This window comes from Saimiri boliviensis, chromosome 3 (genome assembly GCF_048565385.1).
Source record: "Saimiri boliviensis isolate mSaiBol1 chromosome 3, mSaiBol1.pri, whole genome shotgun sequence".
In the NCBI taxonomy this organism is placed as follows: Eukaryota; Metazoa; Chordata; class Mammalia; order Primates; family Cebidae; genus Saimiri; species Saimiri boliviensis.
Genome location: NC_133451.1, coordinates 133,845,377 through 133,867,617, shown reverse-complemented (window position 1 = coordinate 133,867,617; position 22,241 = coordinate 133,845,377). Strand labels below are relative to the sequence as shown.

Genomic DNA, 22,241 nt, shown 5'->3' with positions numbered 1-22,241 from the left:
CTGCTAATAAGTTGGGTTAGTATGCAGATTTTGTTGAACACTGAAATAAATAAACGTATCATGCTAGCATCAGAATTTGCTTCCCCCTTCCCTTTAAAAGAACAGATGGTTCAATTTGAGTATTTGTTATTTTTTTTGACTTGTAAACTACCTTTAACAGTGTTTTTGGTGTTAGTACTTACTTTAGTAGTAGTGATATGAATTATATAAAATTATTACTATTTAACCATTCTGACCTACAAAAGCATGTTTCATATGGTTCAGACTGTATATTACAGCAATAATATCTAAACTTTTAAAATCATTTTAATGATTTTATGTAGTTGATAATAAAATATGCTACTTAGTACTTTTTAAAAAAATTATAGAATATATTATGATAGTATCATAAAGTTTAATATAATTTATACTCTTAAAATAATTGTTAACCCCTTCTTATTTACAAATAGAACACCTTGTTTTTTAAAATACTATTAAATTATATAATGAAAAACATAATTTCTGTTCAAATTTTCAATGATACTATATCATGTTGATCCAGGGAAAAATGAATGTTAACATGTTCATATACCATCAATAGTGGACAAAAAGCAGTTTTCATAACCTCATGTCTGAAATTGCTGGAACTTATTTAGAATCTCAATGAAGTTGTTTTTGTAAAAATGTTCATGATTTTTAATAAAGAAATAAAATTTATCTGTAGACATTTCTCCAAAGCCCGAGATGAGCAAGGGTCTCCCGGTTTCTGGTTCCTTTGTGATGTATTCCATGTGAGGCAGGCCAGTTTTCTTAACTACAAGCCTGTGTAGTGTAACCTTATCTACACACATCTTCCAAGAGTTTCATTTACTTTTCTCTTGAAAACTAGTCATCCTAAATCCACATAGGTAAATGAAATAGTCCCTTCATAGTCCATAATTTCTTCCCTTGAAAATGGTGCCCTAACTTTATTTTCTGTTTTTTTTTCTCAAGTCTGCCATAATTACAACTGAGCAAAAGTTACTTGCTGATGGCTGTTTCTGAGTTTTATCAAAGAGACTTTGAAAACCTCCTACTTGTGTGACTAAATTTAAATTCTAGCTAAGGAATTTTAATTCTGTTCAGATTCCCATCTACGGGAATCAAAGAAAACGTCAAGAGAGCAAAACAAAGACAAGAAAAAGCTACTTCACAGAACAAATGGTAATTTATCCTGTCAACTAAATTTTATCAAATGGCTGCTATGTTTACAGATGCTTCTTGGCTTTGAAAGGAAAAAAATCTGTTTTAAAAAAAGTAAATATTCAATTCCTAAATATATTTTATGTCCTGATGAACAAGAGCTCTATGTATTAGATTGGCTTCCCCATGAGAAAGCTTGAGGCTGAGATAAGGATATGGGGGAAGGGGATTTATTTGGGAGGTGTTGCCAGAAAAGTAATGAGGGACTAAGGAAGTTGAGATATGAAAAGAGCCACCAATAAAGATAAATTATATTGAGGTGAATGCTAGGAGCAACTGGCAATTGCTCTGGGCTCTTTGAAGAAAGGTGCAGAATCCTTTCAGAATTCCCATACTGAGCCCCCATTTCTGTGTCTGCCACAATCTACCAACACAATCTACTACAATCTACCATTTTTTTGAGTAAGAAAAATAGTTGAAAGTTACATTGGCAGACAGGAAAATGTTGCAGCAATTTTAAGCTGTGAAGCGCAGATGGAAAAAAAGGGTAGATGGAAAAAAATCTTACGGAAGAGCACATGTGGTGCTTTGTAGAAAGTAATATTGTGAAGGCTGAGGGAAGAATCTTTATAAATTCCTACTCACATTTAGAATTTAGCTCACTGCAAATTCCTGCTAATTCTCATTGCTCTACCCTCACAGGCTCACTCTTTTCTGCACCCTAACCATAGAAATCATGAGGAAAGACCCAGAGACAAAGGTTTTTGTTATAATGATTTATATCTGATCTTCATATTCTTTTACTATATGTCTGAGCAAAGAAAGTTGTTGTATCTCTTAGCTTTCCAGTACCTTCACTTCTGAAATAGATTAGATGGTTTCTAGGGTCTCTTTTAGGCCCAGAATTAGTTATGATTTGCATCCTCTAAACATGCTCATCAATCAGTCTTGCCTCCAGCATCTTCCTTCTCTAAGTCATGTGTGCACAGTTATGTGCATAGGGAAATAGAATTTTAGAAGGTGACTGCAGATTATTGCCTGTACCGGTAGAATCTCTGTTAAATGTCTGAGGTTCTGTCTATTACATTGTATTCTTTGAGTTAAAGTATATTTTCAGAAATATACTTTAACACATAGTAAGTGTAAAATATTCAATATATAAATAAACCGGGAGCAGTAGATACCATAGTAATAGAAATTTGAAATCTAAGCCTGGGAGCAGTGGCTCATGCCTATAATCCCAGCACTTTGGGAGGCTGAGTTGGGAGGATTGCTTGAGGCCAGAAGATTAAGACCAGCCTAGTCAACATAGCAAGACCCCATTTCTAAAAATAAAAATTAAAATAAGAAATAAGTTCCAAATACAATTATAAAGAATAGTTACCTAATTAGATTATCATCAGATGGACAAATTGGGTTCCAAGGGCAAAATTTAAATATTGGCAAGATCATGACCAAAATATAACCAGTAATACATTTGATAATGTTTTCTGCTGCAAAAAGTAATAAGAATGTGTGTGTACGGGGGCCTTCCACTGTAGTTATCCTCATGGATGAAGAAAAGAAGTTATTTTTGGATTAGCTTACAATTTCTCTGATGCCTCAAACTCAACCTTTTCAATGATCAGTTCTTATGATGTAAAAGCAAATATTGAAATGATACTACTTAGAAGTGAAATGTCATTTCCTCAATTTTTTTTTTATTTCTAAAATATCTATTTTTTCCAATTCATAGAAATTTTTTTCCTCATTTCTTTCACTGGTATGTTGACCAATAAGTGAAGAAACTTCTAAGCTTAAAAGGCTTAAAGAGAGTGGAATACATTATTTAACATTATTCTTTGTAAACACATACCCAGTTGAACAACTATGTAGAGAAAAGAGGGGCTGTTAACCATTCTCTGCTTCCAAACACTCTAAGCCAGGACACAGGGAAAAGCAACAATGACTCCACCCCTCTATCAGACAAGGCCAATATCCATTGTGTAGGTAATTTCCAGGATCATTCATAAAAACTCAAGGGAAATGAGACAGGTATAGCACATAATTTTGATGATTTTCTAGTTCAATTATAACATGGCATTTTCATGTTGTTTATCCTTCTGTATTAGATACATAATTTATTATTCATTAATAAAATCAAGATTTTAATGTGGTTCGGGATTTTAAAGATTACCATCAACTAAAACAATTTTTCTTTCGGTGAGGAAGTTGATATGTACAGAGGGTAAGTCAATTTTTCTCATATTACAAAGGTAGTGGTAGAGCCAAGACTAGAAATGAGGTTTCTGACTTCTAATGACTTTGGTTAATTAGAAAAAATTTCATCATGGTGATGTAAAGGTGAAGTAAAGGCTAGGTGCTGTTCCTGCATATAGTTCTTAGTGAGTAGGAGTGGTGTGCTAAGGATAAGGCCATGAAGCTTCTATCCTGGCTTAATAGTTCTTGGGGCAATTGCATCGAGCCTAGATTAATAAATAATGTTTCTAGGAGGACTATTTTTTATCACTGATATTATTTAGAATTATGGGCACATGGCTATCACTGTTTTAAAAGTCTATATAGACAATGTATCCTAATGTGGATGACTCCTACCACCATGTCATTGGTATGCCACAGATGAACAGTACACTGATAATGTCCATTTAAATTCCAGTACAACATGTTGGGAGCTTAACTGTTGCTGTTTATTAGATGATATTTAGATCAGAAGAACTCTGATGATTGAATGGAAATGGCTTTGAGCATGTACCCAGAGTTTATTATATAGTTAATTTCCCTACAGGTGTTAAAATTCAGTCTTTGATCTATAAATTAATTGCTTTTTACAAGCTCATTGTCTTATGTATCCTAATACTAAGCCAAATGCTTTCTTGGGATTGAATAAATGTAATTTTTTAAACTTGGTCTTTATTGATTCATTGAATGTTTGTTACTTTGAATATAAAAGCAGAACTTGGCAAGTCATATGACTCAATTTGGCAGATCACTCACTCTTAGCAAACAAACTGTGCCCAACATAAATCCACTCTAAAGTTGACAGAGGTTCTGTACCAATGGAAATGAGAAGTTAGCTAAGAGTACAAGAAGCATGCTGATTGGCTGGTGCAGGGTAAGCAGGATACATAAAAGGCACCTGTGGAACATCTGGGAAGGTCAATGATAGCATCTGCCTAGAGTCAAACCTCAGTGCTTCAGACTGCCTATTCACCATGAGTGGGTGCCTATTTTTAGAAAATAACTTTGGGTGAGTATTTATCTTTATTCTGAGTGGGTTTAGGCTCTTAGTAGCATGAAGTATGAACATTTTAATTTCTGAATTTAAGGAGCATTGAAAACTGTCACCTTTATTCCTTTGTCTAACAATCTAAAGAAAATTTGCAATGAGAATTTCAATCATCCGTATCATTAGTTAGCTGTGTTTTCTAATGCACTATTTTTCTCTCTTGATTTATTAAATTTGCAGATATGCTTCAAAAAATCTCCCTTTAGAAGGCAGTGAAGAGGGAAAATCACAAACTGGTGTGAATAGAGCCAGTAAAGGAGGTCTTATCTATGGGAACTACCTGCATGTAAGTGACAGGGTCCTTACAGGGTTTGGTGTCTATTGCTAGGCACTCAATTCTGCCAAGTGACTTTTTAATGATTTTGTTTCTTGGATTTTTTTTTTTTTTCTCAGTCACCAATCATTTTCTGGACCTAAGAATATCCCTCTTCATAAACATTTTTACATTTTCAACTTTCTTTAGGATAATTCAAGAGACTTATAGGAGAAAATTCATCTCCAGTGGAAGTAAAAGCAGAGAATTCAGAATCTGGGCAGAGGCATATACATGATTAGGTGCACTGTGGATAATTTGCAGGCATTGGGCAACTTGTATAAATAAGACATGGTTAACAAATGCCAGCCTAGATAACTGCGAATGCATCTTGAAGGAATTCTCTTTTAAAGCTCTTATAGTAGAGTAGAAATGTTAAAGGCACACGGATAATTTTCTTTAAATCTTTAACATATAAAGAGGGATGTTAATGAACAAGGTGATTAGAGATTCTTCTGGGCCAAGTTTCAGCCTGGTTCGTCTTCTATTTTTTTTTTTTTTAAGAAGCAAAACGATTAGAGTCCTTGATGGATGAACTGATAAAGAATGTTAAGATGTTCCTTGAATAGGCTCTTCAGGGGAATAAAAGAATGGGAAATGCATAGTCAGCTCAGCAAGTTTTGAAAGTTTCATCATATTCATTTCATGAGAAGGGATATGACTTCTCAAAGAGCATAATAGGATGTATTATGATCAAATCCTACCAAATAGAAATTTTCTGAGAAGAATAAAAATCACAAATTCAATTCACTCTTAATGATGAGATTCATTGTTTAAAAGAAAATAGATTGGTTTCTGAGCATTTTGGGTTTGGAGGTACACTTTTCATTTTCATATTCTACTTCTTTACTAAAGTTGATAAAAACAAAGTTCTGCAATTTCAGACAGGCTTTTTATTTTTCATTTCAAGTTGGAAAAAGTTTTGAATGCACAAGAACTGCAAAGTGAAATAAAAGGAAATAAAATCCATGATGAACATCTTTTTATTATAACTCATCAAGGTAAGTTGCACAAAGGGTTTGGACAGTAACTATTCCACAGGCATTTCTTACTGATAATGAGGAAAGTTATAATTTTTAAACTGTAAGATGATGAAAGATCATGGAATTAACTCTGTTAGAAATGTTTGAGAATATTTTGCTGCCAGATAAATTCTCGTAGGACCTATATAAGGATTTAAATAGCCATCTTCATGCTATCCCACTGCTAACTGGGTGAAGTAGGACTTTAGCTTTGTTCTTAACTCCAAGGGGACTTTCTGCCTCTTGGAATTTCACAAAGAATTCGCAAGTGAAGATGTTACTGTTTCTCACCTTGGAACACTAAAAAACTATTTTCAAGATTATTGAAATTTATGGTGGGTTGACATAATCCTGTAACAATCTGTTAATAAGCAAAAATGTAAATTTTGTTCAAAAATGTATGTTTATCCTTTCCAGATTTCTATAATAATTTTTTGGCAGTGATTTTTTTTAGCCTACGTGTCCATGACTTTACAAGTTTAGAAGGTCTCTGAATTCTGAAATTATGCACAAATTTTCATGAATATTATCTTTCAGAGGTCTGTGACCCCAAAATATTAGTAACATTGACTCTAAGCTTTTCAGTGCCACTATACTGTCCTCTGAATGACTGGAGCCCAATCACTCCTGCCTGCTAGTGCCCCACATCTAGATGTGTTTCCTTGCCTTACCAATTCTCTGTGTTCTTTCACAAATGGGTGCTTTCCAAACTGATTGACTAAATTAATAAACTCTTTCGAGTAAAGAAATTAAAAGCAAAAACATTGGCTTATTTCTCCTGTTTTTATGTTTATACTTTTATTGGTGGCTTATGCCAACGAAAATCAGTAAGAGAAGAATCATTGTATGGTAGCATAAATTAGGAATTTCAAAATTGTTTAGAATCTCAATTCTGTTTTAAACTGTGTGACTTTGGTCAAGTTGCTTAGATCACAGGACTTCCATTTACTCATATGTAAAATGGAGAGAATTGCTGATGCTCTCACTTATAGAGTTTCTACGAAGATAAATGAGATAACGTGCATTAAGCGCATAGCCTGCAGTATAGTACGTAATAAACATGCAACAAATGGTAGCTATCATTATTTTATAAAAACACTTTTCTTCTATTCTTTAGTTATAATATGTATCCAGTGGTTAAAACGCTATACCTTTTTAACATAGGGTTAAAAAGATACACATAAACTGAACAATAAATACTTAGTTGTTCTTTGCTCACATATAAAAATTAGGTCCCCCAAAGTCTCCTTAAACATAACTTAAAGTTATAATTGGATTCTCTTAGCATCGAAACAAGACCTTTATCCATATGATAGAGCCAAATAGTATGCACTGAAGATCTCTAAGATTATTGATTTCCTATGCTGATATAATTATTACATTGTCTATTTAATTTATTCATAAAATAATCACCCAATGTTTACTTTCTGCCTAACAGCTTGCTAGATACTGCAGAAAAATGGATGAATATGAGCAATCCCTTAGTTTTTAGTGGCATAGAATACTATGGGAAGGACAAGCCAATAGGAGAGCCATTTATATTTGCTATGAATCATCTGGTAACACAAAGGAGTCAAAATGTCTCTCCATGGCTATCATACTGCTTTAAGTCTTAAGGTTTTGGAGCAGAGGTTTCCAATTGTAGACGGGTAACTGATCATTTTACAAATGAGTCAACTGAAGTTAAATAAGATGATTTTGCCCCAATTGACATAACCACTAACTTCAAGCAGATTGATACCAACTACGCTTCTTCCAATATGTCATTATTATATCACTTTTCTTTAATGCCAATGTCATTGTTTGATAGCCCCTAGTAAAAGGAGAGAACAAACTTAATATTTCAACAGAAAAGTTTTGGCAGGATTCGGGTTTAAGCAAACAAACCTTGGACTCATGGAAATTCTGAAAGACGATCTACTGGATAATGTGGACTCAATTGCAACAAAGTTGCCCCTGGGAATTAACTGTGACAGTCATATGAAGCTTTGCCTTTTTCATTTTGCCACAAACATCTGGCCACTTTCCCATATGTCCTAAGTCTATGAGTTGCTAAGATTTTCACAAATGAAACAAAAAGACAAAATGCTGCATTTTAAGTAACTTAGCTTTTTATTTTCCAGTTCTTAAAATCCTACAGTCTTTCATTTAGGTTAGGAAATAGTAATTTCTCAGTTTGTGGTTTGTGGTTGAAGTTAATTATCACTCTGCTTCCTCACATACTTCCAGCTTTTATAGAGGAAGCTAAATTAGGCTATGTGCTGTATCCTCAGAGACCTAAAAAATGCATTTGCTGAGAGTAATTACTGGTAATGAATATGAAGCATTAGGTAACATGCCTAGCATATTAAAACATTTAATAAAAGGAGGCTATTTCAACTTTAACACTAACAATTATTTGTGGCATACAATGGGATATTTACATTTACTGATTTTAAGGTAATATTTTAATTTCTCTTTTAATATGATAACTGTATTTTTCATATAATAGTGGTCAAAAAGGCTCCCATAACTTTCCAATTGACAAATGATTTCCTTATTACAGCTTATGAACTCTGGTTTAAGCAAATCCTCTGGGAATTGGATTCTGTTCGAGAGATCTTTCAGAATGGCCATGTGAGTTCTTACGTCACAATGTTGGTTTCATACATATTTTTAGAAGATTTGGAAAGTATTATAAATGAGAGAAAAACATTAACACCAAATCGTGGCCTTACTGCTTAATGTTAAAAACAAACAAACATTTTCTGAATGAATGAGGCGTTCAGTCATATTTTCCCATTGCTACTCCAGAATTACATGTGACTTTAAGGTTCCTTTCAAATTCCAGTTCCAAGCCCCTGGTTTAGAACTCATTTCCACCCACAAAGGTGTTATAAATGATGGTGGATTCCCAAGCGAAGAGGGATCCTTTAATGAAGAGGTACTGGAGTTGTATTTCCAGTAAATATTAGCTGCAGGAAGATGGGAGCAATAATAAAGAAAGTGAAAAAGAAAGAGAAGGAGGCAGTAGAGAAAGAGTAGTGGGAGGAAGAAAAAGAGGAAGACAAGGGTGAAAGGGAGAATGGGGAAGAAAAGGACAGGAGGGCAGAGTGAGAGGAGACGAGGGAAAACTTCCGGGGTTTGACCTGCACTGCATCTCCCACCCCACCTCCTCCTGCCATGGCCTCTGAGGATCCTGCCTTGGGTCCTCTACCTCTGACCCCCTGCTCCAAGGAGGGCTAGGAGCAAGAGCACACACAGACGGGTGGGACTTTCCCTGCATGTGTGAATCACTTTCCAACCACGTCAGGGGCAACTTTGGCCCTCAGTAAAGAGTAGGCGGTCCACATGTTGTTTAATCCTCACCAAGAATTTCCTGTGTTATCTTGACCTCCCTTCTTTGAAACAAAACTAAAAGAGAAACTTGTTTTGAAATCAGTGGGGGGTTGTATTCTAGAATTTTCTTTTGTCTTGCTTGTATATTATTTTCTATAGTCAAAGAAAGAAAAAAAAAAAATCCAGGCCCGGCGCGGTGGCTCAAGCCTGTAATCCCAGCACTTTGGGAGGCCGAGGCGGGTGGATCACGAGGTCGAGAGATCGAGACCATCCTGGTCAACATGGTGAAACCCCGTCTCTACTAAAAGTGCAAAAAATTAGCTGGGCATGGTGGCACGTGCCTGTAATCCCAGCTACTCAGGAGGCTGAGGCAGGAGAATTGCCTGAGCCCAGGAGGCGGAGGTTGCGGTGAGCCGAGATCTCGCCATTGCACTCCAGCCTGGGTAACAAGGGCGAAACTCCGTCTCAAAAAAAAAAAAAAAAAAAAAAAAAAAAAAAAAAAAAAAAAATTAAAAAAAAAAATTCAATTTTGCAGAGATTCCTTGCATGCAATTCAGAACTGTTATTAGTTCAACATATACTCTTGGCAAATTTTTGTTTCAAAGTTTCCTTTTAAAACAAAATGAGAGATGAAATGAATGGGAATGCAGTGTCATTGTCTATTTCGTATTTTCTAGAGGTGAGCGTTGCTAACTCAGTGTTTCATTTCTTACCCATCAGGTCAGAGATGAAAGGAACATGCTTAAGGTGGTTTCTCGGATGCACCGGGTGGCAGTCATCCTTAAGCTGTTGGTGCAGCAATTTTCCATTCTCGAGACGATGACAGCCTTGGACTTTAATGACTTCAGGTGTGTACCTCTGGCATTTAAAAAAATGAGATGAAGTTTACTTTCTCATTTCAGCGGGGTAAAAGGAGCAGGTGTGTGTTGTGTGCCATGAGGAGCCTGTCTTACTAACACTTTGTCACTATATGGATTTAGGGGTCTTCAATCACAAAGCATTTGAGAAGTTATTAAAAATATTTTATTATTCATTTTTACCTGTAAGCATAATATGATTAATTAATTTAAATTCATCGCTGTATGTCCTGTGTTTCTCCAAAAAAATTTTTAGGCAACTTCACACATTGACTAAAATACATGTAATTACATTTGAAAAATACAAAAAAAACGGGAGTGATATATAGAGAAGCACATCAATCGAAGTAGACGTTATGAATTAAACCATAATGTTAGCTATACATTTCAAGGTAATACCATACAGATAGCTTTTTTCTTACCAAAATATGAGAAGGAAAAATTTGAAGAATCTTTCATTGGATGTAGGATGTAACAAGCAATGTCCTGAATATGGCCAACAAAGGAAAAGTAGAGTTCGTGGCGAATTTAAAACGTTAAAGTCTTAGCAGCAACAAAAAGACATTCACAAGGATGTAATATGGGGAGTGGGAGTAATAACATTTTTTGGTATTCGATGATGTCTAAGTCACCCATTTTTCTGATTTCAATAACAGTCAAATCACAGGTCTAATACTAGACAGTTGTGTGCATTTGCTCTTGATATCCAGGAGAGTAAAACTGACTATTTCTTACAGTAGAATAAATCATTATGGTGATTGCTAATCTTAAGTCTTTTCTCTTCTCTTCCCTCCCCTCCCCTCGCCTCCACTCCACTCCTCCCCTCTCCTCTCTCCTCTCTCTTCTCTTCTCTTCGCCTTGCCTTGCCTTCCCTCATTTAATCCCAAAGAGAGTACTTATCTCCAGCATCAGGCTTCCAGAGTTTGCAATTCCGACTATTAGAAAACAAGATAGGTGTTCTTCAGAACATGAGAGTCCCTTATAACAGAAGACATTATCGTGATAACTTCAAAGGAGAAAATAATGAACTGCTACTTAAGTCTGAGCAAGAAAAGACACTTCTGCAATTAGTGGAGGTACGGGCTCGCATACAATTTCTAAAGTTTTAAATCAATACATCTTCTTAATTTAGCTTTTGCTAAGTCAGAATTTTAAAAACGTATCAAAATTGAGTTACATTCATTGGATATAAGGATAGAAAGAATTCATAAAAATACTTGAATCTGTTCATTCATGTTACTAAAATATTGAAAATGTCAAGGACCCTGCTGAAAACTTCAGAAATACTTATGTAATCAATTGTATGTTAAATATTTAATAACCTCATCATCTCAATAAAGCAATTCCTTAAACATCCCTACTAAGTAACACTTAATTAGCTGATTTTTAGAGTGAGTATTATTATTTAGTGAGCTTTATTATTTTAAAATATTCTGTAATTGAAAATTTCCAGTTATTTAGTATTTTTCTGAGCTGAACTAAATTGCTAAGAATATACACCACAGAAAATTTTCCCTTCATATCCAAATTCCCTAAAGGTGTATAAGTAGCCTTCAGGATTACTTTTTTCTTCAAAAATAGATTACCATTATTATTATTTTTGTATTTTTAGTAGAGACAGGGTTTTACCATATTGGAATGGATGATCTCAATCTCCTGACCTTGTGATCTGCCCACCTCGGCCTCCCAAAGTCCTGGGATTACAGGCATGAGCCACCTCACCCAGCCCCAAAACAGATTATTAAACAAAGATTGCATTGACTTGGTTTCCATTACAAAACCTTTTCCTCTGTGAATTTACTTTTACTGTGTTGGGTTACATTCTGCTCATTAATCCCCTGGGTATTGTAAAGGTGGATTTAGGTTAATGTATTATATATAATGCCAAATAATGGCATGTAAGAATAGGGAGAAAAATAATTACAAAACTAATTTCAGATTTATAATAAGTAGGGGTTAAATGAGGACCCACAGAGGTACATGAATTTAGTTTTATTTCTAGATTTAAAAATATTTTAAAATCTCAAAGTAATTGCATGGATGGTTAATTTCAAAGTTGCTAAGTATACAGAGCCCATGAATTTAGAAGCGATCATATATTATAATATCATAATTTCTTCAGCTCCTAAGACATAAAGTAAATTGAGAATAAACCAGAAGATATCAGTAAAATAATTATTAGGAATATACTCTTTATATATGTTTAGATAGAACATATGTTTAGATATGTTTATAGATTTCTAGAAGACAACTGGAATTTCTATAATCACATATTTCTTAAGGAGTAAAGAGTAAACATTATTAACAGTTGCTATAAAAATTAAGGAAATTGAATATATTATTCCATAAATGAAGAAATTAAAGAGAAACAAAAAAATTACAAATAAAACGTGTATTATATGTTTCTGGAAACCATGAAGATTTCTTGTCTTAAGTTTATTAATGTCAGTTACAATGCATTTTACATAGTTTAAATTTTATCATGTATTCACTTAAAAAATGTTTATTTAAGGCATGGCTGGAAAGAACCCCAGGTTTAGAGCCAGATGGATTTAACTTCTGGGGAAAGTTAGAAAAAAATATCACCAAAGGCCTAGAAGAGGAATTCATAAGGATTCAGGTATTTAATACAGAAATATTCAGAATTTTATTTTAATTATTTTTTTGTTTTTCTCTTAACCTTTCATTTTCTTCATATTCTTTTTCTTTCACAAATGTATTTTTTTGGACTGTATTACATGATTGATTTAACTTTCTTTATGTGGGATAAATATTATACTAAAGTAAGACCTTTATTGCAAGGGAGAATTTCGTCTACGATAAGTAGCTGAAATTAATTACTTTTTTATTTCCATTGAAAATTCTGTATTAGGACCAATTCTAAACAGAACTAGGCTCATAATGGACTAACCAACCAAATCTCTTTGGCCCTGTAACTTTGCTTTCACTTTTGCATATTTACTGGGTGCTTTCTGGCAGCTTTCAGACAATGTCAGTTTTCTCCTACTTAAAAGATACTATTGATTGCTCATTGCCCTAATCTTACAGATCTCTCATCCTCTTTGCATGACTGAATTTCCGGGAAGAGTTGTTTATATTCTACATCTTGGGAGGCTGCATCAGGTAGCGCTTAAAGCATAGACTTTTAAGTGACAGTACTTGGGTTCCAGTTCTACTTCCACTTCTTAACAACTATGTGACAGGTAACAAGTGACTGCACCTCTCTTTGCCTATCTTTCAGCACTGGCAAAATAGAAAAATAAGAATATGTAACTTTTAAGACTATTATGAACAGGAAATTATTTGTAAGGTGCTGAGAAGGGAAGTCAGAATAATTACTTATTTCCCATCTAGTCCTCAGCTTACTTCAAGCTGTCTTCCTGTACCATCATTCTCAAGTGCCTTCATGTACATAAATCCAATGGCCATTTTATTTATTTATTTATTTATTTATTCATTTTGAAATGGAGTCTCGCTCTGTTGCCCAGGCTGGAGTGCAGTGGTGAAATCTCGGCTCACTGCAACTTGCATCTACCGGGTTCAAGTAATTCTCCTGCCTCAGCCTCCCAAGTAGCTGGAATAAAAGGACCCTGTCACCATGTCCAGCTAATTTTTGTATTTTTAGTAGAGACAGGGTTTTGCCATGTTGGTAATGCTGGTCTTGAACTCCTGACCTCAGGTGATCCACCCACCTGAGACTCCCATTGTGCTGGGATTACAGGTGTGAGCCACCACACCCGGCCCCATGGCCATTTTTACCCTTAACTTAGTTGACCTCACAGAATCATTCAGTGCTAATGACAACACTTATTCTTTCTTGAACATTCTTTTCTCTTGGATTTAGCACACACCATTATGTTTGCTTCTAATTTTGTGGCCCTTATTTCTCTATCTCTTTTATTTGCTCTTATTTCTCTCTCAGGCCAATAAATGGTAGAGTTTTGTAGTGCATTGGCTTAGATCCTTTTTGTTCTATCTCTACACTCTTTTTTTTTTTTTTTTTTTTTTTTTTTTTTTGAGACAGAGTCTTGCTCTGTCATCCCCAGGCGGGAGTGCAATAGCATGAACTCGGCTCCCTACAACCTCTGGCTCCTGGGCTCAAGCAATTCTCCTGACTAAGCCTCCAGAGTAGCTGGGACTACAGGCATGTGCCACCATGCCTGGCTAATTTTTTGTATTTTTAGTAGAGATGGGGTTTTACCATGTTAGCTAGGATGGTCTCGACCTCCTGACCTTGTGAACCGCCCACCTCAGCATCCCAAAGTGCTGGGATTACAAGCATGAGCCACTGAGTTGGGCCTTTCTACATTCTTGCATTAGATGAGGTTATTTACACCCACTGCTTCAATATCTACACAGCCACCATAATTCTCAAACATTTATCTCTGGTTTTATCTATTCTTAGATTTCAGAACATGTATATAATACCTTACTTGTTATTTCCTCCTGGTCCTCTCAAAAACACACCAATAGAACCAAACTTGAACATTTCCCCTTCCATCCAGTCTTGTACCAACATTGTCTTCTCTGCAAAAAGAATTTTTTCTCCTGTAATCCATCTAGGCTGTCCTTAGACTCCTATCAATCAGTGATCCTTGGCTCCACCCTCTTCTTTCACCACTTCTTCAAGCTGTCATCAAGTCCTACCAATGTTACCTATTTAGTTCTCAAATATCATCCTTTAATCTACCACTACCACTTAAGTACAACCTGCTATCGCTTTTCACCTGGACTATAATAATCTCTGAACTGTCCTCCCAATATGCCTCTATTTCAATTTAGTCTTCACATTGCAGTCTGAATAATCTTTTCAGAATGCAAATCTGATCACATCTCCCATTTGTGTAAAGCCTTGAATGTCACCCTAAGGTGACATTAATCTTAACTGTTTTCAGAATTAAGATTACAGCCTTAATGTGGTCTATAAGGCCTTTTATGATCTCATATTCATGTGGTCAAAGCCATACTGTTTCTTTATCAGCTAAGTTTAGTTCTTTGGATTTATCATCAAGAAGTCCTTTTATGTGTTCTTCTCTGGGCTTGGAATGTTCTTCTCCAACTAACTTCTTCCCACTCTTAAGATCTCGGCTCAAGGAAAATTTCTTTAGGAAGGTCTTTCCTGAACTTCTTATTACTTAAAGTTATGACACCAATACTGCTTCTGCATAGTATAGTCTATGGTTGCAATTTAATGCCTGGGTGATTAATTGTTCAGTGTCTTATTCCTACCAGATAATACCTGTATAATATCAGGACACTCAGTTTTTGCTCACAGTTTCATCTCTATCATTTAAACTTAAATAGAAGGATGGAAATAATTTAAACTTAAATGAAAGGATAGAATCATTGAGTGTGTGAAAGATTCCTTCTCATAAGACATAATTTCCAAATAGTAATATTAGATGACACAGTAAATATTGAAAGCACATCATTTCTACAACTACAAGTCTCTTTCTTATAAATAAAGTTTTCTAAAATATCAATCTATTCTCTCTCAGGATTATTAATGCCATATTTTTCCTAAAGGCTAAGGAAGAGTCTGAAGAAAAAGAGGAACAGGTGGCTGAATTTCAGAAGCACAAAGAGGTGCTACTGTCCTTATTTGATGAGAAACGTCATGAACATCTTCTTAGTAGAGGTAGGTATTTTTAATTTATGAATCTTTTCCCTGGAATGTGTGAATATGAGATCAAGTTTTAATTTTATAAGACTAGCAAGACTTAATTGGGGGAAATAGAATGAAAATTGTATACCTATGTAACAATCCTGCAATATCTGCACGTGTACCCCAGAACTTTTAATTAAAGTATAATTTAAAAAAAAGAAAGAAAATTGATATTCTACTAATAGGAAAAAAAAATGAGTAAATTTTTTGGTGATAAACCTGTTTTAACAGGTTTCTGTGCTCAGATTATTTCAAAAACATTAGAAAAAAAATGTATAGTCTATGCCAGATATAAGGGATCTCAAGATCAATTGCATGTAGTTTCTCAAGTAGTTCACAGCCTAATAGGAACAGAAATGAAGACAACTGTTGTAATAATAAACACTGTGGTAGAGGTAAGATAAGGAAGGAATAGCTACTGTGAGAGCAAGTGTTGATGTCGCCCTATTGTTTTAGGATTAAGATAAAGTCTTTAATGTGATCTGTAAGGCCTTTTACAATCTCATATTCATGTGGTCCAGTCATACTAATTTTCTTTTATTAGCTAAATTGAGTTGTTTGGATTTATCACCAAGGAGTCTTTTTATGTGTTCTTCTCTGGACTTGGAATGTTCTTACATTCCAGTTATATGGAATGTTCCTGCCCTCTTTCTCTCTTCCTCGCTCTTTTGTGTGTGGGTGAGTTCTTTCATCCAAATCTGCTTGGTTGACCAGGAGACCAGGTAAAGCATACATTTAGACTTTTGGCACAATTGGTACTGAGCCGTTACTTACTGAAACGTATTGAGCAGTAAAATCAGTACTTTCATTTCTAAACTTTTGTGTTCATTTTGACTTAGAACTTTTATTGTAAAGCATCTCAAACCTTTTTGGAAATGGGCAGAATAAAAGTAAAAGTTCACTTTTATAACACAAATACAAAACATAGCAACATATGAAATTGTGTTAAATTTTGTAAGCTTAAACGTTGTTAGCTTCAGTTTTCTTTAGAAAACAAACAAACAAACAAACAAAAAACCCTCAGTAAAGAATAGCAAAATCTTGTTTTCCTGTGGCAAGGAGGCAGCCTTTCATTAGAGCACACATATATGATATAACTATGCTCATTAAAACCAAGCAAACTAATTTCAAATGAGTTAGTGAAAGCTACTTTCAAATGATGCTTATCAGGCATCACTGTTTTTTGAAATGAAAGACACATACTATTTTACTTAGAAAATGCATTTTATTATGAAAGTTAAATAAATATTTTTTAGAAAAATCAGGTTTTCTTAAGATGCTAATTGAAGGTTTTGAGAATTTAAAATATGTACATTTTTGGTTTGTTTTTAAAAATCCAATGTTAAAATTGCATTTCAAGTGATAGGTTTACAAATTCAAGTGGAAGGATAAAAAATGTAAACTAAAACTTATATTGTTTTCTAAATACATGTAATCCATTAAACTTTTTTAAGATGACTATGCCAAATTAGTATAAATTTGCCTTAAGGGACTTAACAAATTATTATTTGCTATGTATTGTGCAGGTGAAAGACGGCTGTCATACAGAGCACTTCAGGGAGCATTGATGATATATTTTTACAGGTAAAGCAAATCGGAAGAGATACTGAAGTTAAAATTGAGGAGTGGATATGAATTACATATCCGGTATAAAGCCTAAAACTTACAATCATAGTTTAATGCAGTAATTTAGTTTTTAAAGAAAACTTGGAAAATAGTAATGAAGTTTTATGAGCCCTTTTTTTTCCTTTTAAATAGTAAAGGCATAACTTTTTCCCTAAACAGGGTTAAATGGGGTTAAACACCTCACAAATTAATCAAATAACCCTTTTAACTGAATTCTGCAAAGTATTATGTAACCCTAAGTGACTTAAATGGTTAAAGTTTGCTGTCTCTCAGAGATTCACTCATGAAATGTGTTCTATCATTAAACAATGTTGTAAGGTTATTCCTATTTAATAAAATAAAAAAATCATGAAGTGAAAATAACTTGTAAACTGTACTACGTACAGTTTCAATTAAATTGTTTTCACTGTCTAAAATGTTTCAAGTATTCCTTAAATATTGACTCAATCCTACTCTATTGTATAAAGGTCCCATCCTCAGGGTTCATGAATTAAACGTGTCAGAACAATAAATATCACACCAGTAAAAAATACTTACATTTACAGGCTGTCTTACTGCTGTGTATTTATTTAATTTTAAAAAATCTTAAGTCTTTCTTCAAAATGGCAACATAAATAAAACCTTTTGATTCTTTTCCTAAATTAGAGTAAATGCCAGTCAGGCTTATGTGTCCTAATTAGAAAATATACTGAAAAAGTTGAAGAAATAGATGTAAAAAGAAAAACAAAGAGATGAAAAGAAATAAAAAGTGGTTTTTCCTTCTGTGTTTTAATATCTTTTCCTAGAGGGTTTGACTACTGTTGGCTGGAAAAGCTGTGATAGAGCACCTGTCTCTCTTTTAATAAGAAGTGTTAGGTGTGACTCTGGGGGATTACTTCATGTATATTACAAGGAATTTTCTAGACTTCGAATAAACACTGCAAGTTGAATGATATTATTTCATCTTTGAGATGAAGAAACTGAGACTGAGAGAATAAGTCAAAGCTACCACAGCTCCTCAGTAGCAAAGTTGACATTTGTTTCCAGGGCCAACTGATTGCAAAACTCACGCTCCTCCTAACACATTGGATTTACTTGACTATTTTCTTTCTTTCTTCCTTTAGGGAAGAGCCTAGATTCCAGGTGCCTTTTCAGTTGCTGACTTATCTTATGGACATAGATTCACTCATGACCAAATGGAGATGTAAGTCCTTCCTGCTCATCCCTGCTGCTGCCGCACATGCTGCCCTATGCTCTTTATCTTGGTCTTTTGCGTGTCCTCTTGCCTGCCTTCTCTCTTCCTCCCTCCTTTGTGTGTGGCTGTGTTCTTTCTTACAGATCAGCTTGGCCATCACTCTCTCCCAGGGGCAACTTATCCATAGGCACACTAGGCACAGTACCTAAGGCCCACAGAACGTTTGCGGACTCATGAAAATGTTTTATTTTAAAATCTGAAGGGGGAAAAAAAAACTTTAGATCAAAACAAATGTTTTATATGAGTAATACATTTGACATTATGCCAATGCAGATTAAAATTTTTAATTTCAATAGTATTTTTTTTTTTTTTTTTTTTTTTTTTTTTTTTTTTTAATGAAGGACCCCATAAAGGTAAAGGTAGCACAAGGTCATGAATCATATGAGGGTCCTGGTCTCTAATACTGGGTGCATGGGCTAAATGCAATGAAGGGTGGAGTGAAATGCGTGTAGCCTGAGGCAGGTGGAGCGCTAGGCAACCTCACAGTCTCATCTGGCTCTCACATGTGAGCCTTCCATATGGCCAAGTATTAGCTGTCAGCATTTTCTCAGAAGCAATGATCATTACCAACCCCTTGTTGTCAGAACATTGTGAAACTAATGGAGGAAAAATATCCATGGAGTGAATTTGTGTGTTTGCCCAGACAGCCATGTGTGCATGGTGCACAGAATGCTGGGCAGCAAAGCTGGCACCGGAGGCTCCTCAGGATATCACTACCTGCGCTCAACTGTGAGGTAGGTGGGGAAATCCTCCCTTCTCCCTGGTGACAGTCACCAACAGTTTGTTTCTTCATCTATACATTTATTATCGAAAAAAAGCCAATTTATTTGCTCCTGTCTGAAACTAACAAGTTTCTAGTTAGATTATAGTCCAATTCAGTCTTTCGGAGGTAATTTTATAAAATTCTTAATTCTGAACCTTCACCGTTTTGATCCTGTGTGTAAAGGGGTATGGTGCCAATGACTGCATGATAGGTGAGGGCGCAAACGGTTGAACAGGGCTTACATTCAGGCAGAAAGTCTTCAACTCATTCTGGCTCAAGTTTTGACTACAGTAAAACATTTAGTACTAATTCTGCTAATGTCTTCTTGGTTAGATAAACGACGTAGTTAAAATAGCTTGTTTTCTGACATGACTGTATTTTGAATTATAAAACCATTTCTATCTACTCCAAAGAGTGCCCTCTTTAGAGTGTTTAGAAGGAAAGAGATAACATTTATTGAGGAGTTAAAATATGCTGCAGAGCTTTCTAAGGCATGTACATTCTTATTTTGATACTCACAATATCATAGATCATGGACAAGGGGATATATCTGGAAACCAGGAAACCTCTGTGGTCCCTTGAAAAAGAAGAATCAATTCAAGAATAAATTAGACATTTAGTTTTAGTCCCTCCCCCAAATCTTTACAGTACATTGCTTTCATCCCTACAGTTATTACCAGATTGCCTGATTTCTAAAATATACAGGTTCAAATTTTCATTATTTTTATACATTTTCACTTCCCTGGAAATAAATTCTGTAAGCACAAAACAGTCAATAGCTGCCTGTACCACATGAGCACAAACATCAGTGGGCCATGGGAAGAATAAACACAGACAGCATTTCCAGTGTGTTGTCTCATTTTTAAAAAGATTGACTGAAAGGAAGGACTGAAGTTTTCATTTTCCAGAGTTACAAACTGGGGCATTGAAGTTTAAACAACTTGTCAAAGGTCCTTGAATTGTAGGTGACAGATCCAGAATTTGAACCCAGATTTATTTGACTTCAAAGGCAAATGTTCTTCTTCCATCAAACTACAACAGTTAAGATTGGTGACTAACAACACAAAAGCAATTTTAATGTTAAAACCACTCTATAGACATTTATTACTAGTCTAAGATGGCATTGCAAGGTATTAATCCCTTCAGAGCAGTTATTTGGCAGCACTTTTTAGTTGGAAATATTTCCAAATGAGTATCTAAGAACTCTGTATGTTTTAAATTTATTACCTTGTACACCATCCTTTAGAAGTAGGAAATGAGAACACACCCTTGTCTTTATGAAGGTATCGGCAATACGACTCTCAGATTTCATATGAACCACACTGGCCTAAAACACATGGTACTGTTTTATGGGCATAAACTTTGCAAATGGAATAAAACTAGTACTATACCTAATATAATGTAAGATATATACAACATGTAATGTATATTATATTGAATACTAATTATGGAAAATAGCTGAGATATAAATTTTCTAATTGAAAATTTTAAATATTTCATGTCAACCAATGTAACACATCTCCATGTATGTGTTTTTCCAGTGATAGGTACAAGGTATTTGTAGATTTATTTAATCTCTCAACGTACCTGGTTCCCCGACACTGGTTGCCGAAGATGAACCCAATAATTCACAAATTTCTATATACAGCTGAATACTGTGATAGCTCCTACTTCAGCAGTGATGAATCCGATTGAAATCATCCTCGAAATCGATGAAGAATACCGGTTTCTCAGTCTATTTTTTATTTTCTGTGAACTTACATAAATATGTAGTTTTAATAAATGTATATAAATATTGTTCAGCACCACAGTGCTCTCATTTAATTCTAGGAATAATTTAATTACCTCTTGTTTGTGATGAGATTAAGCGTTAAGAAGAGAAATAATTCATTTAAACAGTAACATTGTACAGAGTGTTTTCTTATTAAAAATTCAATTTCCCCTGAGACCTAATGTAACTCCTTAATGTAATCATTATCTCATTGTTTCATACTTTATAAACTTATAAATTTCAGCTATTTCAAATATTTTATGCAGTAAACTGTGTCATTCTGTACAAAGATTTTCAAACAAAATTAAAAAAAAAAATAAAGCATTCGTCTTTCTCCCTGTATTGTTTTTGAAACATTAATCATATTTGTTTGGAATCTTAATGACCAAAGACAGAAATCTATCTGAAGTTTAGCTAGAGGAGATATAGTGGAGAATTACTAGCTTGGAGAATTCAAATGAACGCTGGCCAAAAAACCTTAAAAGAGGATCCTGGAAGCTCTGACACCACAAGGACTGGGTTCAGTTCCTGGAGTGCTGTATTCCTGGAACACTCGGAGGATCCTTTCTGTCTCATCTCCTCTTCCCTGTAGTAGAACGGCTCCTGTCTCAGGCTGGGTCCCAGTTCCCAGCACCATTGAACTCACACAGGGAGAAGCTTCTCTTTGTCTCAGCTCCTATGCCTGTGTTCTGGGAGGTGGTGTGAACTCCAATGCATGTAGAACTGAGGTTGGCACAAGTAGCAGTTCCCTCAAAGAAGATGTGTTTTCCAGAAGAAACGACACAGACTAAACAGTGACCCACTTCATTTCTAATAAAACATATTAATTAGACTAAGAGTTTAGATTAGACATGAGTTTTAGTCTTCTTTTTCTAGCTTGGCCGGGTTATTGGCAAACTTAAATTTTTGTTACGGGAGGAAGTACATAATATTGTTTAAAAAAGCTAAACTGTATGTCAACCTTGACCTAGAGTGATTATCACTGGCAAGCAGCAATTTTTTTTTTCTTTTTTAATAAGGATCATATGATCTAGTTTGTCTCAAAATTACATAGCATTGCCTTTACCTTCATGACTGTTGTGTGTTCATGTATGTGTATATTCACAGTATCTGATGGTGGCTAAGCTGACATTGTACAGAGGCAAATTGCATGGTGGCTAAAAGGTACTAGCTTTGGAATCAACAAGTTCGAGGCAAATTCTGGCCCTGCAAACTTATTAACTGT

At 34.8% G+C, this 22,241-nt stretch overlaps 1 protein-coding gene across 2 annotated transcripts; it reads left to right on the top strand.

Annotated features, from left to right (window-relative positions):
• The first annotated feature begins 4,300 nt into the window (after window positions 1–4,300).
• TDO2 (tryptophan 2,3-dioxygenase) lies at window positions 4,301–21,191 on the top strand. 2 transcript variants are annotated; one of them, XM_010338572.3, is made up of 12 exons: window positions 4,301–4,408; window positions 4,628–4,733; window positions 5,671–5,761; window positions 8,328–8,398; window positions 9,821–9,948; window positions 10,847–11,033; window positions 12,470–12,577; window positions 15,484–15,595; window positions 17,149–17,206; window positions 18,352–18,431; window positions 19,126–19,216; window positions 20,787–21,191. In XM_010338572.3, the coding sequence occupies exons 1-12, from the start codon at window positions 4,374–4,376 to the stop codon at window positions 20,938–20,940; spliced, it is 1,221 nt and encodes a 406-aa protein (XP_010336874.1). In that variant the 5' UTR covers window positions 4,301–4,373; the 3' UTR covers window positions 20,941–21,191. The 2 variants fall into 2 exon arrangements, with proteins under 2 accessions (XP_010336874.1, XP_010336875.2); XM_010338573.3 differs by having other exon boundaries at window positions 19,130–19,216; window positions 20,787–20,875.
• The last annotated feature ends 1,050 nt before the right edge of the window (window positions 21,192–22,241 follow it).

Coding starts and splice junctions, on each gene's coding strand:
- TDO2 (XM_010338572.3), top strand. CDS start 4,374: ATGAGTGGGTGCCTATTTTTAGAAAATAACTTTGG. Junction 12,578..15,483: donor AGGAATTCATAAGGATTCAG/GTATTTAATACA, acceptor TTTTTCCTAAAG/GCTAAGGAAGAGTCTGAAGA. Junction 15,596..17,148: donor TGAACATCTTCTTAGTAGAG/GTAGGTATTTTT, acceptor TGTATTGTGCAG/GTGAAAGACGGCTGTCATAC.